The following is an 18,225-nucleotide window of genomic DNA, read 5'->3' as shown; positions in this document are numbered from 1 at the left end:
ATTTCCAGATTGCCGGAGCCAAGAACACCAATTGAGGTCCATTTTTTTAAGAACCACTCAAGGCTGATATGTGGTGAGATACTAACCATTTTCGTCTCTCGTCTTTACTGTTAAGGTTAAGGTTTCCCAAATGACCTAAAATTAGTAACTCCCAGCCAGGTTTCTGCGAGAACTTGTCCATGGGGAAGAGTGTGGTGGGGAGTCTGAAATTCAAATTTATATAGAAATAATAACAATACCAAAAATTCACAAAAAATAAGGAAATTGATTTTTAAAATCATTGCAATGCACTGTCTTACTCATGATCATCACACAAACTCAACAAGAAAATATTGATCCAATTAAAAATAAATAAGATTCAAAGTTCAAATCAATACGATTTCCAGCAAGTCATCAATAAATTATTTGAAATTTTGTTCCATGTTCTGATCTAGAAATTTGCCTGTAAATTAAATTTAAAGCAGTCTACTTTTCAAATTTGAAATCAATAATCCCGATATGCGAACTCAAAATTTTGAAAAAAAAACCTTTAATTAAAGCTTCAGAGATTAAATTCATTGCACAGAAACAAATGCATGGACAAATATAAAAATTAAATTAAATTTTCAAATAAATTTCAGATCAGGTCGGAAATGAATTATTATTTATTTTTATTGGATAATTATGATTCATTTTTAGTATCTTTCCTTTCCTTTATTTTCAATGGACAGGTTGATTAAAATTTTCCCCTGTAATATCTTCTATTTGAAAAATATTTAATCACGGTTTGAAATGGAAATTCCCGAAAAGAATTAAAATTTCCCTTTTGAACTTAAGGGGGGTTATAGAAAACACGTAGTAGATGATTTTATTTGATTTGAATAAAACAAGAAAATATTTCATATTATTTCAAGAGGACCACTGATCAAGTACAGACATAAAATCGTTTTTTGAATTCAAATTCTACCAGTAATCAAAGTAAAGGATAAAAAAAATCAATTTTGAAGTTCATAACATCAACATAAACATGTTCAAATTATCAATGAAAACAAGTTCTGACAAAACACAGCTTGGGAAGTGGATTTTTTTTAATTATTTAAAACGAAACTATTAAAATTAAAGGAAAAATAAAGTTTTTTTTGTTGGTTTTGAAAACCGAAGCAAATTAAAATTTAGTTACAATTGGGCAATAGAATTTAGCTTTCAAGTTACTACTTAGAATCATTTTCCGAACTTTTCATAGAATAGTTAAAATGCATGAGCGACTCTAAAAAGATGATTTAAATTAAAAATAAATAAAAATAAGTGAAGCGTGTATAAATTGTACAATTTTTATGGTTTAAAATTTCAAGTTCTGAGTATATTTTTGCCGTCAATAGAAATATTGGGTTTTGGAGAGGACAAAAGGAAAAACCTATGTTTTTTCTACATTCAGAAGAAATCTTTTCCTAAATTTCAAAAGACGGGTCTTATGAACCCCTTTTTTAATTGCTACTAATTTTTCATAAGAGTCTTATGAAATTCTTCTAATTTCTAAAGAGGGTTTTACAGAAGAAACTGCAGTGCGGAGATTAAATGAACAAATTCATTCAAAACGGCTTCTTAATCTTCAGAAGCATTTGAGAAAAAAATCTATTTTAAGTGTTTGTGGTATTGATTTTTTATAGGTAGTAAATTTATTTTGCAAATTATTCATTATTTTCATGAAAGTCAAGGATATATGAAAACATTTACAAACTTTGTATTTTTATAATTTTTGTGCTGTTAATTACTGGATGACAAAAAGCGAAAAACCCATAGACTGAAACAGGCAGTGGAATTTTCCAAGGTTTTGCCGTACATCCGCAAACAACTAGAGGATCTGCTGATTCTGTGGGAATTTTATTTGAAGTCCCACATCGAGGGAAGCAAACCAATTATCCTTTCGATGTTTGGTTTTTGAAAAAGTTGGATCGGAAGAAATTGTTGCGAATGATTAAGATTATGAAAATATATGAACAAAAAGGTAATAAAATGCAAGTTTGCTTTTGAAATTATCCATTTGACGTAAACAAATCATTAATTTGTGACTTCGCATTTTTTTACCTACAAACAATCTTATGAAATTTCAAATGTTTAGAAAAAATTATAAGATTATCTTATGAAAAACAAAACCTCCTCTTTCAAAGAGGTGTTCTTCCTGAAAGTTCATTTCAGTTATAAGATAATCTTTTGAATTTCATTATTTTTTTTATGGTGCCACTTCATGAGAGAATTTTATGGCATACATAATAGTATTTTTCTGAGTGTAAGATTTATAGGCTTCTAAAAAAAATCTGAAAACATTGATCATAAAAATATAGAATTGAAAAACAAAGACCAATCTTTAAAAAACTTTTTTTAAGAATTTAAATAGTTTGACTACTTCTATAATTTTATAATAATAATAATAATAATAAATTTTAAAAAATATTTAGGTACTATAATTTTTTTCAAATTTATTTTAAAATTTAATCACTATATGAAGATGAAAATTAAAAGATGGAAATTTCTTTTTCTTAGGAATTCAAAAACCATTTTATAGAATTCAATTTTTAACTCAAGGGAACAGCATTCTTATACTCATGTTTTAATGATTGATTCAGCAACCGCCTGTGGCCTAGAGGAATCAATCATATGAACTAGTAAATCTTCATGAACTGTTTCTGAAATTATTTTTTATACTTCATTCAACTAAGGGATGATATTTTTTGATGACGATGAGGATGAATTCTATAGTTTTTGAGAATTAGGAAAGACGTTATTACAAGTTTTTCTGACTTACTGCAGGAAGTTAAGAAACAAGAATTATTTCATTCAACATATTTGTAGAAGCCAGCTCAACGATTTGATTTTTGCTTTGAAAAATATCCTTAGCTTACTTTGGTTTAAAACTTTTTTAAACATTGATTTATAGCCTTTGTTTTAAAATATTTTGTGATGTTTTAAGGTCTTGTCAAAAAAGTGCAAAAACTTCTGATTGATGATTTTACCGATTTACAAATGTTTTTTTTTAAATGCAAAAGCTAGTGGAAAAAACTGATTGCATATTTAGATCCAGGAATTCAAATTAATCAAAATTCGCTTTTCTATTTTTTGCACTCCGGAAAATGATAATTTTGTTGCCTTGTGTAATTTATCAAAACTGTATGTATAAAATGAAGCTGAGCATTTAGAAGAACAAAAAAAAAACAAAATTAAAGTGAGGCTGAAATTGGTTTCTTGAAGAATAAAGACATAAATAAAAGGCAAACAAATGACTTGTGTGATTTTTGTGGTAATAAAAGCGATGAGTAGGTAATAAAATGATGGATACTAGGTTTTAGTTTTTAGATTAAGTTTTGATGACTATCGTGAGTAGTGAATCAGTGTAATCAGTGAATTAGTTTTGAAATCTAAAATGATTAGTTTTAAAATTCTGAACTTGTTTAGTTACACTTCATAATTAAAACTCATTCTAAAGGGGTGGAGGTTTTGTGTAAAGATTTGAGTTTTAATAAGAAATTATTTCTAAACAAAATCGCACATGTTCTTAGAAATTCAATCGTGATACACAGCGATGGTAATTTTCTCGACATTCGGAGTTTCTACACCTTGATTCAAATCTGAGGCAAATGGAGAGTCAATCGGATGAAAGTTGTCCGCTTTAATAGTCAAAAGTCAAAAGTGCCTGTCAAAAGTACATAAATTTTCTGTAGAGATATGGATTTGTATGACGATACGTTCTGGTACAGTACTATGAAGCAGTTTTTCGGGATTGTCCAAATAGCTCACTTGAGACCATTTTTTTTTCAAATTTGCGGTCACCCAAGTGGAAAATTCTCGTTTACGAAAAACCGACTACAGCTTGTTATGACTCGAAGTTCACGAACGAATCTCTTCGCTCGACGACTTAACCAAAGGCCTGATCTCTACTTTAACAAGTGCGTCGCCATGGGACTTATATTCGTGGGACGGGAATATTTCCTGGAAGGCCTCGTCACATCAAAAACGTGTGATGATGTATGATGTATGATGTATGATGTAATTTTCTATCCTATGTAGCGTGGCACAGCCCGTTTGCAGCGAACAATCTCGCATCATAACTTGATCCAAATTTCATGTTTATTAACTTTAAACTGCCTTTAAGCGGACTGTTCCAAGGGAGTGAAGGTACTAGTAGAGTAACTAGAACGATTCAGTTAGGGTAAGGATGGTTTGTCTCCGCCGAAAGTAGGAACAATCTATTGCCAATAACCAGGAAGTTTAGCCATTATGATGTGGAATGTTCCATAGAATATGTAGACGAACCCGCCCTCTCTCGACGATGTGTTGCAAAGGTAACTGCCCAGTGCACTCTACCTTCCACATCGTTTCGATCAGGTGTCCGGTTGGCCCTTCCCCTTCCCGTAATTTAATTATGAAAATATGAAGATATAGGTATAGAAATAAATATTTATAACAAACCTGTTTTTGATCTGAAAAAAAAATGGGTTAGAAGAAATTAAATGTATAAGGTGAGGATAGTTAAAGTTATGAATATCAAATTCTTATGTTTCTTAAAAAAAAACAAGGTTACATCATTCAGATTCAGATACCATTCACAATATTCTGCCATTCTTTTTCTTGTTCAAATTCCAGCTTTTGAAAATCCGCCTCCAACATTTTCCTCCATGTCAAACTTGGTTAAACTTCCTTCTTTATTTTTATTTGCCTTCATATTCTGATTTTAAAGGATGTCCTGGTTCCCTTCTCTCAATATGACTATGATAACAAATTTTTCCTACTCTTACTCTTAGGTTTATTTTATGTTCTAATAAGTTCGTTAAGTTAAGTTCCTTAGTTCGAAATTTTAAACCATAATTTTCATGATTTTGAATTTTTCCGGAAAAATTTATAATCTAATTTAGAAAATTTCTTAAACTTCAAAAATTCATTCATTCATTCTATCATTTTTAATTGGTTTAAATTATGTGTATGGAACAAAATCCACAGAAAAGCCACTAAATCACTTTTTTATTCCCCAGTAATTCACTTTTTTTACCCCACGTAACGACAATGAAAAATGACACTTTTTTCCCACACTACTACAAATGCCATCCACTTCATTGAAATTCCTCTTTCGTCTCGGTGGGCAAAACTGCAAACGCGACTTTAAATATCACACAACTAAACTCAAGGCAACTTGAGTTTCTTCTTCGTGACCTACATCGTTTCTCAACTTTTCTATTAGCATTTTCTGGCACCGAACACGACTTCCCGAATCAAAGTACTCCTCTCTTCGCTCTAACCAAACTGACAAGTAAATGACCGACTTTTCTCGCCTCATCTTTCATTACCTACTACCTACTCTTCAAAAACATTACGCAATGTTTTATATGCCACTTAACTCTTCCCGCACTTTTCGATACGAATTGAAGTCATATTTATTTATCCCGATCGGAGACACGGAGCACATCAACAAACGATCCTTACCTCGCAACGTCACGAACGCGAATGCGTCACATCAAAAACGTGTGATGCTCTCTTACTCATGTTACCCGCTAAGTTTACCCACATGTTGCAAAGCTGGGAGTCTCCTTCTTTATTTTGTCGCTCCGAAAATTTATTTGGGCCCGGCTCGTAAAACTACCAAAATAAACGTGGCAACGAACTTGTTAACAACTGGAAACCTTTGACCTCTACTCGTAGTAACTCGAGGTTTAACCCATAAACCTTTACTCATGACGAGTCAAGGCTTGATCTCTACTCGATGGTTGTCATTTGAGTATTTATGTTAAGAGGTCGGATCTCGCTCGAATCGTTTGATGAGCCCCTCGTTGAATGATACTCTCGTTTCTCTATTGGCGTTGTTTCTCTGCCATTGAGTTCGCAGCTGGCTTTCCAGCTCATCTCAGCTTTCGCAGTGTCCTTTCGAGTTATGACATCGGCTATCTAAGTTTACTTCCTAAACATTCAAGTCTTGTACTATCAATAGACGGCTCGCTCCTATCAGCTTGTGGGTGAGTTCATGCAACATGCCGATCGTCCGTTGTTATCTGCAATCACGAAACCTCGCGAAAACTCCTGCCGAGTTTACCCGAAGCTTCCTGATGCTTTCCAAGTTGAACTATCGATAGCATCATTGCAGTTTGAGTTTAACGAAATAAAATCGTTCTGCAAACAAGGGCAAAGTGCGAGTATGTAGACTCGCGATTTTAACATCTCTGTTCAGGATGTTTGTCCTGTGAATCTCGCTACTTTTGAGGTGAGATGCTCTATCAATTATTAGGTGCTAGCAGCTTCAGTATTGGTAACAAAGGTCTCATTATTTAAAGCAGCGATGAAGCCCTTCGATATCTCGGACGCGGTTCTGAAGTGCTCCACTGACCATCCAACACTAAGACTCGCCGTCAGTAGCGAGTTGGCCGCTGCTGTGAGGCAAGTCTTTGCTTTCTATCATATGTAGAGAGAAATCCAGATTGAAATTTCAAACAACATTTTTTTAACAGTTTAGTTTTTTAGTAATTATTTTTTTTTTTTGTAGCGGCCCACCACACTCCCCCACACCAAAAGGCTCAATTGAGCCTCCTGGTAATGGACGCTACTGTTCTCAGCATGTCTGGCAGCAAAAGGCATTAAAAAGTTATACGCGAGCAAAATTTAATTCATGCTGAGAACGCAATAATAGGTTATTTAATGCGGGGAAATGTGACGATACTAATTAAACTAACTGACACCATGAATCTCAATGGAAAGAGATTTCCTTTTAAGAGATTCATGTTAAAATTAAATTTTACTATTCTTTACAACAACAATAAAACAAAATTTACAAAAAAAAAATAAAATTAATAAGATTTTAAATGTTATACTTAATTTTACATTAATTATTGCTACAAAAAATTTAAAAATAGGTACTTAAGACTAACTTTGTTCGACTTTTTTTAACGACTTAATTTAGTTTTGAATATTTGGAGTAACTTGTTTTTGAACATGGAACGAGAATTGGTTTCTTTTAATTCGTTAGGTAAGGAGTTATATTTTGTAGGACCAATGAAAGAAATCCTTTTCTGACCTAAACTAGTAGATGATCGACACCGTTGTAATTGATTTAAATGGCGAGTATTATGTGTTCTTATTGCAGTCGAGAAATGAATATTTCGGATGATCGTTGTTGAGTGTAAACTATCAAAGACGTACATTATAGTTTGAAAGTCACAAATGTCTACTAGAGGTAAAATATTATGGTATGTGGTTGAGTAAATGAGTCTAGTTGGATAAAGCAAAGGAAGCTTGTAGATATTTTTTAAACACCGATTTTGTAACGTTTGAAGTTTTTGGAGATTTGATTGTGATGCGCGTCCCCAAACTAGTATAAGATAATTTAACAAAGAGTGAATGTGTGCATAGTAAAATTTGAGCAGAACATGTTGAGGTATGAAGTTTCTTAATCTCCAAAGTACACCACAGAGGGGGGAAATTTTTTTCTCTAAATTTTGTATGTGGCAATTCCAAGAAAGAGTTTCATCTAAGTTGAGATATTTAAATTTAAAGTTCTTGACCTTGAGTATCACAAACTCGTTAAGGTGTGGGTCCCGGTGAGGAGGTAAAATTTTTCTAATAGAATGAAATAACATGTACTTTGTTTTTTTGTAGTTTAATGAAAGAAGATTACTGTTAAAATACATGGATAACAATTTAAGATCATGTTCTAAATTGTCTATGATTGTGATTGGGGATTTCCCTGTATAGAAAAGAGCTGTATCATCAGCGAATAACCTAGCTGTCCCTATTAGTGGAAGATTACATATATCGTTGATGTATAGAAGAAAAAGAATCGGCCCTATATTGCTGCCTTGAGGCACACCAACGCAGATATTTTTAGATTCACTTTCTGTTCCATCAATAACGACAAATTGTTTTCGGTTATTAAGATAGCTACGAATTAAATCATTAGCTAATCCCCTTATTCCATATTTGTGCATTTTAGCCAACAAAATTTCGTGATTTAGCGTATCGAATGCTTTCTTTAAATCGAGAAATAATGCACCAACTATATTTTTCGAATCGATTTCCTTAATTATAGAGTCAACTAACTCAGAGATTGCAACGAGTGTGCCAGATCCAGGTCTAAAACCGTATTGTAGTTTATAAAGGATATTGTTTTGATCAAGAAAATTTATAATTCTTTTTACCATTAATTTCTCAAACACCTTACTGAAAACACTAAGAGTTGAAATTGGCCGGTAGTTATTAGCATCATCCGAATCACCTGACTTAAAAATAGGAGTAACTTTGGCTATTTTAAGGCACTCTGGAAAGCTGCCTGTTTCAATAATTAAGTTGAAATAATTCGTTAAAATATAAGAAAATGGAACGTTATTATTTTTTAACACGCTTGTAGGGAAACAGTCTGGTCCGCAACTTTTTTTGTTTTTTAGAGACAGTATGATCAGATTAACTTCATTTTCATCGGTTGGTTGTAGGAACAAAGAGTTTCGCACCTCATTTATATTAGATAAAACATCAAATTCCGATTCAGTGGGAATTTCCTTGGCAAGATCTGATCCAATTGAAGAAAAATAACTGTTAAATTTATCAGAAACATGTTTTTTGTCAGTTATAAGTTCACCATTGTCTGTAAGCTGAATTTGCGACGATTTTTTTGATTTTCCTAAGAGTTGATTAATGTTTTTCCAGAGTTTGGTATGGGGGGTATTATTTAGAAGATTTTCAAAGTACAGCCGCTTGCATGTTTGCTTTTTGTGATGCAATTTTTTGTTGATATGTGCAAGCATTTCTTTGAGGTGTATGTCATTGGGATGATTTTTCACACGTTTCAGATAATTATCTTTTAGCTTTATCAATGCCCAAAGATCGAAAGACATCCAAGGACAGTAACTGTTTTTGAGATTTATTTCTTTAAAAACTGTTTTTGTGCACTGCCTAAACATACAATTGTAAGTTGAAGTAATCTCTTGTATGCCACTATTCACATTTTCTCCAGGGACAAATGTTCGGATGTAATTTGAGAACAAATTATTAAGTTTGACGTGATCTGTGATATCTCTTTTCAAAACCGTTCTTTGACGTTCCGACAGCATTTTGAAAGTTGTAAGAATCTGTAAATGATCACTTATATCTGTAAAAATTGTATGATTTTTTATGCGTTCTATATCTTTTAGTTTGCAGATTACATGGTCCAGTATATTTTGACTTTTCGGCCTCGTTGGATAAATATTGGTACATGCAAAGCTAAAGGACTCCAGCAATGTTTTGTATCTACAGACAGTATTAGTATTAACAAGATTTACTGGGACATTTAAATCACCAACAATTAGACTATAATGTTTATCAGGTACGGAAGAGAGAAGGGATTCAATTTGTTCACATAGAGAGCTAAATGGAAAAGCCGGTGGTCTGTAGATACCATGAACGTCGACGAATTGACCGCAAATAGCAATTTCTATACTTATTCTGTGAAATCCGTCACAAGTAACATTTACCTTTGGTTTAAAATTTAAATTTCTATTGATGAACATTGCTAAACCGCCATACGGTTGATCTCTACAAGAAAATATAGATGAATAACCCGGTATATTGTAAATGAGGCAATTATCATCAGTAAGCCATGTTTCACTTATGACTATTATATCAACTGACACCATCAACTGTTCAAGAGTTTGTAAGAGATGATCAAATTTTTCTAAACTGTTCATACTACATATGTTCCATTGTAAAATATTTAGGGTTTTATTATTTTTTCTTCTACTATTATTATAATTATTATTATCATCATTATTGTTATTAATGTTATAATTATTATCATTATTATTATTATTAGTATTATTATTAGTATTATTATTATTATTATTATTACTATTATTATTATTATTATTATTATTATTATTGTTTAGGCACCGGAACACTATTTCGGACCGAATTAAGAACTCGCGAATTTAAACTTAACTTCAAAATCGAAACACTTTATTTTCCGATTAGCGAGTAATGAGCGTTTTATTGGGGTGATCTTATCAACACGGCGGATTGGTTTGAACTGTGTTGACTATCATTGTTTAAGTTGCGAACAGGAGAAAATGAATATAACACAAAAACCTTTCGCATTCTTCTAATACACACAATTACAGTTTTTGCTAGTATTGATTTCAACAAGTAAAGAAAGCTTCAGTTCGAGCAGTGAACAGAGCTTATATCCATCCGAAAGCATTTTTAGATCACTTTCGGATGGATCTAACTTTGACGTTCTGCTGTGCGATGTTATTTTTTCTGTTCCCCTATCTGAATACTAACACAAATAAGCAGAGCGGTTTTACTCAAACATATGCCGCCCGCCTTGAAATACTATTTCAAAAATTTAATGCTAACGGTACTGTTTACAATATTTTTCCTTACGGTACTTTTATCGCTGTGTGCTCTTAAGATGCGAATTATTGCGTTTTGTTTTGGTCGTGTTTTACATAGTGTAGTGTAATGTAGTGTACTTTATTGTTGCTGTTGGACCTGCTGCTGTTGTTAGGCTGGACTGGAACCGCGCTCACTGGACAATATTTCTGTTTCGGATTGGTTGCTGATCCATCTCATCGATTTCGCTGTTGGCTGCTATTCGACGTGTTCCCTCTCGGTATTCGGTAGGTTAGTATCACTTGCTGTCTGTTAGTGGCAATACGGTGATTTGGAATTTGATCTTCCTGCAGTACCCGTCTTCTTATTCCGCTTGTTTTCTTCCGACTGTGACGATTGCTTGTGTTTTTATTATTTCAGCTCTCCCAAAGTGGCGATTAGTTCCTGGAACAAATTCAATGGATTCCATAGGTTTATGGAATCCTAAAGGGCACAATGATGTTATCAGGTAAGTAATCAGTGAAGTTTATTGCTCCTTTGATTGATCCAGAAGTTTGTTTTTCTTCATAGAGAAAAAAATTGCTTTCGCTTTTCGGGTGCTAGATGATGATGGTGAATTCCTCCCGTAACTTGGATTGTCCATCAAAATGATACGACTGGATAGCTGCTTCGGATCTGATCGCATTTGACATCGGTCGCATGTGTCGTAGAAAACTTAGCCTTACAGGTGAAATTTCAGGTGAGCATTAAAACATTATCGGTGATCGCAAAAGATTTGTTTGCCTACATTGTTGACTGCATCTTTACAGCAATGCCTGGTGCGGTTCTCGCCGAGGAGGAGTACCCGTGATTGGGCTTTATCGAGTCATCAATCTCTTTAGGTGAAGGGTATACGCGGCCGGTGCAGATGGTTGACAACTCATAGTTGACCGATGGAGAAAATGCCAAAATTTGAAATGACTTGGTATGATTCGGACACGATGGGTGAATCTCCAACTCGATCTAGTGTTTCGTCCTGATACCGGTATGTGATTCTACGAATAAGCATGTTACCCTGGGTATGCTGAACTAAGGCCTGGTGGTGTGGAGCTAGGAGATGGGAAACGGACAGGAGATCACTAGCAGATGACTGTGATGAGTCTGGTCCTCGTCAGCTGCAGATTTTCCCATATCGTGTGGCTGTGTTGTGTGGTGAAAATGACGATATGTAGCTGCAGAACTGCTCACGGTGCTCCGGCCCGACCGGGTGGTGATCTGGAGATGCCAGGTGGATCTCGATTTGGATTATGGACCTCGTCGACCTTGGCTCGCCTTAGTAATTCATAACTGCCGGACGGTTAGTGTGTGTTTGGGTCGATCCTCCGTCGACCGATGGAGTGCCTGAATGCGGAGATGTTGGACCTCCGCACATTCCTCCACGACGTCTGACCTTTTTATTCAAATGATGACATCCTTCTAAGGGGATCCGATGGTGAAGGGTGACAATTTCAAACGGTAGGACATTCTTAAGGGTTTATGATTTCCCAATGATTCGATTCTTTACCCGATATAACAAGGAACTACAATAGGTATGCTTGGCTCTTCAAGAAAGGAGGATATGAGGAACTTCAAACGTTTCTAGTAAAGGTTCTTCAATCGATATGAACTCTAGGCGGCAGGGGGAACTTAAAACAATATGATTTAGAATGATAATGTAGACTTAAATCAAAACATGTACTCCATTTGCAGCCTTCATTGTCTCATGCAAATTTGGAATGCTTCATAACGAATCTTAAGACGTTTTGATTGGTATGATAGACAATATTGGATTTCTTATCGATGACTTAATGAGAAAGGAGCTTAATAAGGAGGTATGCTTAAATTTGTAACTTAGAAGATTTAGAATGATCTATAGTTTTAGCTTTATAAGATTTTTCCCGACTTGATCGACTTCATCTGTTGAGCAAATATCTTGCGTTGAACAACGATGTGACTGACTGACCAAACGGAACAACAGATTTTAGGACATTTGGCAAATTCCTCTGTATAACTAACGCATTCTGTTTTACAAAATCTAAAGGAGATTCATCTCTACTGGGCTGCAGCTTCAATCTAGAAGTTGCTTGGAGAACTGTTGCTTGGAGAACTGTTGCTTGGAGAAATAGTCATTCAAAATTGACCGTTTTTCTAGGTTGGCTTCGGTAAGGGTTGCTGACACAAATAATTTCTGACACGAAACTGATTCATTCTTGGGTAGGGTTCTGACCAAACGTTCTGATTCATTTCTGACTGTGGGCTCATGGAAAATCTTTTCGCATATCGATTCTTCCATGGAGTTGGTGTTCGTAGTCCAACATGTTTCCAGCTTCTGGAATCGTCTAAGTCTTTTTTGTAGTTGCTTGTAGAACAGATCATAGTGTGGGAAACGTGGTGATGAGATTCTACCATTCGACCTGACACAATCCAACCAAACACTGTATTTTGGAGCGTGGGACCATTCTTAGTGACCTTTCTTGGTGCATCCTTCAACAAGTCCAAGTAATACTCGGCACCAATGATGACATCAATCGGCTTTGACTCGTGGAAGAAAGGATCAGCTAACGATTCAGAATCGGGAAGCGACATGACCGGAGGATCAAACGACGTCGAAGGTAGATGTAGTGTAAGGTTAGGTAACACGAAGAATTGCATAGTTTCTTGGAAATTAGATATTTTTGGTGAACGTGGACAGACTTCAGCATGTATGGACTTCGTCGAAACCGACTGAGACGACCCAATACCCTGAACTGACAAATATGTAGGCGCTTCTTTCAACTTCAGCTTTCTAGAAAACTCTTGGGACATCAAGCAGTGTTGCGAACAAGAATCTAACAAGGCTCTAGCAATCTGAGCGGTACCGTAACGGTCCTTAATCTTTACAAGAGCGGTAGGGAGCAGAATATTCGAAGCAGACTTAACAGGTAGTGCGACGTAGTTTTGGCTCGTGCTTGGCGTTGGCGAATCGTTTCGTGTGCTTGTATTTGGTGAATTGTGTGTTGCATTTTGAGTTTGAGTGTGTGTTTCCGTAACTATTGGCATGGTGTGACTTTGCTGTTGATAAGCTTGCTGTGGACAAATATGGGTGCTTTCTTCATTAGAGGGTTGTGCAATTGACTGTTGACTGAGTCTCGGATCCGACGGATTCGGAACGGAGGATCGCGTAGCATGCAACATAGTGTGATGCTTCTGTTGACATAATCGACAATTGCTACGAGTGCAGTTTGTCGCAAAATGTCCAGGCTGTAGACAATTTCGACAGACTCGACTTCGATTGGCGGCTTGAACACGTTCTGATATCTTCAATCGAAGGAATCTCTGGCAGTGAAACGGTGAGTGCCATGATTCGGTACAGAACGGGCATCGTGAATCCGATCGGATGGTTGTATGGCAAACTGTTGATCTTGTCTGACGTGCTTCGGATGGTGGACTTCTTGCAGAGGTGATTGATTGAAGAACTGAGCAGTGTCCTTGCAAGAACAGTAGCAGCTCTTCGTACGTTGGGACCTCCTTAGACCCGTAATGCGTCTCCCATTGGCGCAATGTTGCAGAATCTAGTCTAGCGCACAACATGTAGACTAGTATTGTACTCCAAGACTCCGTATGCTCGCCGATTTTCTGCAACATCATCAAATTCTTCTCAAACTCGCTGATGAGAAAGTTCAGACCGTTGTAGTTCTCCTTTTTTAGCGGTTCGAGGGCGAAAAGAGCGTCGAGATGAGCCTTGACAATGAGCTTTTTGTTTTCGTAGCGGACTTCCAGCATTTTCCAGGCGACTTCGTAGTTTGACTCTTGTAGAGATAGGCGATTAATAATAAAGAAAATAAAACTGAAATTAAACATAGCACAATAAGACTATGAAGTAGAAGTCATTCGAAAACCCACTAAAATCACACAGATTTATGGCTATATCTCCTTCGTTTGCTTGAATAACTATGTAAATGTTAGTAATTTACAACCCTGTTAATAAGGGATTTACCTAAACGAACAATTCATCACAAAACAAACATTTGAAGAAAAGTTTAATTTTGGGTATAAAATTCTTCAAAAGTTGGTTGGTTTCGCAAGAGCTCTGAGATGGTGTTCACTATCACGGACATCTCTTCGATAGTTCATGTCAGAGCACACCTTGGAAGTGATTCTTGTGACGGTTGTTTATAACGAGTGATAAAGTGAAGATGGAGACGCAGACGAAGAAGGAAGCCCCAGGTCCCACTGCCAAAAGGGATAATCCAACCACCATCACCACAACCAAGAAGAAGGAAGCGCCGGGTCGAAGCAGCGGTTCGAAAATCGAACCAAACCGACAGCTTTGAAGAAGGTGGTCGCCCGCAAGCTGGTCAAGGTCAGAACGTTGCGATAATGGTTCAGCAGTTTTCACTGCTGCCATTAAATCAAACAAAGAGATTTATCTTGAATTGGCTAAGCAATTGTAACTAAAACGAAATCAGCAGGTTACGACAATGGCACAGCCGGTTCTAAGCCTAGCTCCCTGAAACGGTTAGAATTAAAAAAAAAAGTTTTTTTTAACAAAGAATTAAGACTGTAGTCGAGGCAGTTTGATTCAAAATTTACTGTAGTCGAGGCAGTAAAGCCTAGTTTAATCTGTAGACGAGGCAGATTATACAAATTGAAATAAAGACAGTATATTCTCTGTAGACGAGGCAGATTATACAAATTGAAATAAAGACATTATTTTCTGTAGACGAGGCAGATTATACAAATTGAAATATACTATGGAAGTTTTGAAAAAATAGCTTTACTTGACGTCGGAAGTAGGCCATTTTCAACAAAGAATAAGAAAATGTATCGGATCCGGAATATGGCACAAGGAATTACGCCAATATCAATGTCAATCCAAATATCTGCGCTGCATAGGAGCGCTGATCTTTAAGAATGATAGAGTAACAGCTCACGAAGGTCATATGGGATTTTCCTCAATGAAAAGAATACTTAGAAATTATTTCTGGTGGCCTGGAATAAGCAAAGACGTTGTAAAATTCGTTGAATCGTGTGAAACGTGCTTGAGGTTGTCTAGAAAAAATGCCCCTATCCCATTAACAAATAGAGAGATGCCTCAAGGGCCTTGGGAAACTCTTCAGATTGATTTTTTTTTTTTCTGATAAAGAATGTGGATATGGTGAATTCTTGGTTGTAGTAGACATCCATTCAAGATACTTACATGTTATTGAAATGAGAAATACTGACGTGGATAGTACTAATGCAGCACTGAATAAGATATTCGAAACATGGGGATATCCTTTGGCTATACAAAGTGATAACGGACCATCATTTCAAAGTGCAAAATTCAATGAATATTGGGAAAACCGCGGAGTTAAAATAAGGAAATCAATTCCTCTCTGCCCACAAACGAATGGAGCTGTTGAACGCCAAAATAAAGGAATAAAAGATGTTTTGGCATCGGCTAAAATCGATCTTGTTAACTGGAAATTGGCGCTGCAAAAATATTTGTATATGCACAACAACATAAGGCCCTTGTCGAGATTGGGAGTTACTCCATTTGAGTTATTAGTAGGTTGGAAATACAGAGGAACATTTCCCAGCATCAGCAATCCGCAATCGCAAGAAATTGACCAGACCGAAATTAGAGAAAGGGATTGTTTTTCAAAATTGCAGAGCAAATTGTACGCCGATGGCCAACGAAGAGCTAAGCCATCAGAAATTAAAGAAGGTGATACAATAGTTGTTTCAGTTCAGAGGAGAAAGAAAACTGATCCAGAATTTTCATCTGAAAAATATGTGGAAGGAGCACGAGTAGATATTGAGAACGAAAGAGGAATCAAATATTCGAGGAAAGTTGATGATTTGAAACTAGTACCAGACTGCATTTTACAAAAAACTAGCTCAAACTGTGAGAAAGCTACAGAAAGGGAAGATAGTTGTGATGAAGAAAATGGAAATGAATTTCTAAATATAATACCAGAAAATGTAGGTAGCCAAAATTCCAAAGAAATATGACGACATGTTGCTCTATACTATTTACAGTTAAAGAGTAGGGGTAAAAGGTATTGTAGAGATAGGCGATTAATAATAAAGAAAATAAAACTGAAATTAAACATAGCACAATAAGACTATGAAGTAGAAGTCATTCGAAAACCCACTAAAATCACACAGATTTATGGCTATATCTCCTTCGTTTGCTTGAATAACTATGTAAATGTTAGTAATTTACAACCCTGTTAATAAGGGATTTACCTAAACGAACAATTCATCACAAAACAAACATTTGAAGAAAAGTTTAATTTTGGGTATAAAATTCTTCAAAAGTTGGTTGGTTTCGCAAGAGCTCTGAGATGGTGTTCACTATCACGGACATCTCTTCGATAGTTCATGTCAGAGCACACCTTGGAAGTGATTCTTGTGACGGTTGTTTATAACGAGTGATAAAGTGAAGATGGAGACGCAGACGAAGAAGGAAGCCCCAGGTCCCACTGCCAAAAGGGAGCACTTGAGTTTTCACTGCTGCCATTAAATCAAACAAAGAGATTTATCTTGAATTGGCTAAGCAATTGTAACTAAAACGAAATCAGCAGGTTACGACAACTCTGACAGCTCGATGTTGTTTATTTCCTTCAGTGCATCACCATGCAGAGAGGACCGGAGGTAGGTGAACTTGTCCATTTTCGTCAGATGTTCGTTGTCGTGAATGAGACTACGGAAAGAGTCTCTAAACGTAACCCATTCTCTGATTGTTCCGCTGAAGGACGGCAAACGAATCTCGGGCAGCTTCACTCTGGACGTATTCCCTGACGCAGACTGATTTTGGCTGTTGCTGGTTGTGTTTACCCCTAAGGCATCCTTATCGCCTTGAAGTCTAAGGAGGTCACCTCGAATTGCAAAATATCGGTCATCAAACTGCTGCAGAATTTTGTCGTTCTCTTCTTCGCGCTGTTTTGCAATCTCCCCTTTGACTTCGCTGTCAGCATCTTTCTGCTCTTTCTCGGCCGCTTCATCCAGCAACATTTCAATCTTGCTCCGAATTTCGAAAAACTCGCTGTACACTGTATCAATCACTTGCAACCTTGAGCTTAACTGGCACCGATCACTACCGATGTGATAGGTTTGGATAAATCTATCAGTACCATCAAAAATCACATATAACTGCCGCTCACGTTTTTGCAACGCCTTCAGCGTACTTCTCGACATTGTAACACTTTTTGTAATCTGACACAGGCTTCAAAATTTTGACGAATTCAGACTTGTACCTACTGACAAGTCCTCAAACTGACACGTTGTTTCTGACACAGGCTTAATATCTGACAATGTTTCAGACGATTTGAATTCAGACTCGATTTCTGACAAGATCTTTTCTGACTTAATTTCTGACAATATTTCAGACCAGGTTTCTGACAATATTTCAGACCAGGTTTCTGACAATATTCAGACAAGAATTCTGACGCAAGCTTATTTTGAGACTCAGCCTCAATTCTGATAAGTTTCAGACAAGATTTTCGACAATATTCCCTTAAGAATTCCGACACAAACTGATTCAGACTTAATTCTGACAAGTTTTCCAACTCAAACTTAAACAAACTTGTATTTTCTGACAAATTCAGACTTGATTCTGACAAGAATTCTGACTCAAACTTAATTTCTTCAACAAACTTGAATTTTCTGACATTATTATTATTATTATTATTATTATTATTATTATTATTATTATTATTATTATTATTATTATTATTATTATTATTATTATTATTATTATTATTATTATTATTATTATTATTATTATTATTATTATTATTATTATTATTATTATTATTATTATTATTATTATTATTATTATTATTATTATTATTATTATTATTATTATTATTATTATTATTATTATTATTATTATTATTATTATTATTATTATTATTATTATTA

The 18,225-nt window shown here is 35.4% G+C and overlaps 2 protein-coding genes across 2 annotated transcripts; both read right to left on the bottom strand.

Moving 5' to 3' along the window:
• Nucleotides 1-12,483: 12,483 nt before the first annotated feature.
• On the bottom strand, nt 12,484-14,097 carry LOC129753662 (uncharacterized). Its single transcript, XM_055749504.1, has one exon. The coding sequence runs from the start codon at nt 14,095-14,097 to the stop codon at nt 12,484-12,486; it is 1,614 nt and encodes a 537-aa protein (XP_055605479.1).
• Nucleotides 14,098-16,887: 2,790 nt separating this feature from the next.
• Nucleotides 16,888-17,499, bottom strand: LOC129753660 (uncharacterized). Its single transcript, XM_055749503.1, has one exon. The coding sequence runs from the start codon at nt 17,497-17,499 to the stop codon at nt 16,888-16,890; it is 612 nt and encodes a 203-aa protein (XP_055605478.1).
• Nucleotides 17,500-18,225: the final 726 nt, after the last annotated feature.

This window comes from Uranotaenia lowii, chromosome 3 (genome assembly GCF_029784155.1).
Source record: "Uranotaenia lowii strain MFRU-FL chromosome 3, ASM2978415v1, whole genome shotgun sequence".
In the NCBI taxonomy this organism is placed as follows: Eukaryota; Metazoa; Arthropoda; class Insecta; order Diptera; family Culicidae; genus Uranotaenia; species Uranotaenia lowii.
This window is presented reverse-complemented; position numbering and strand designations above follow the sequence as displayed.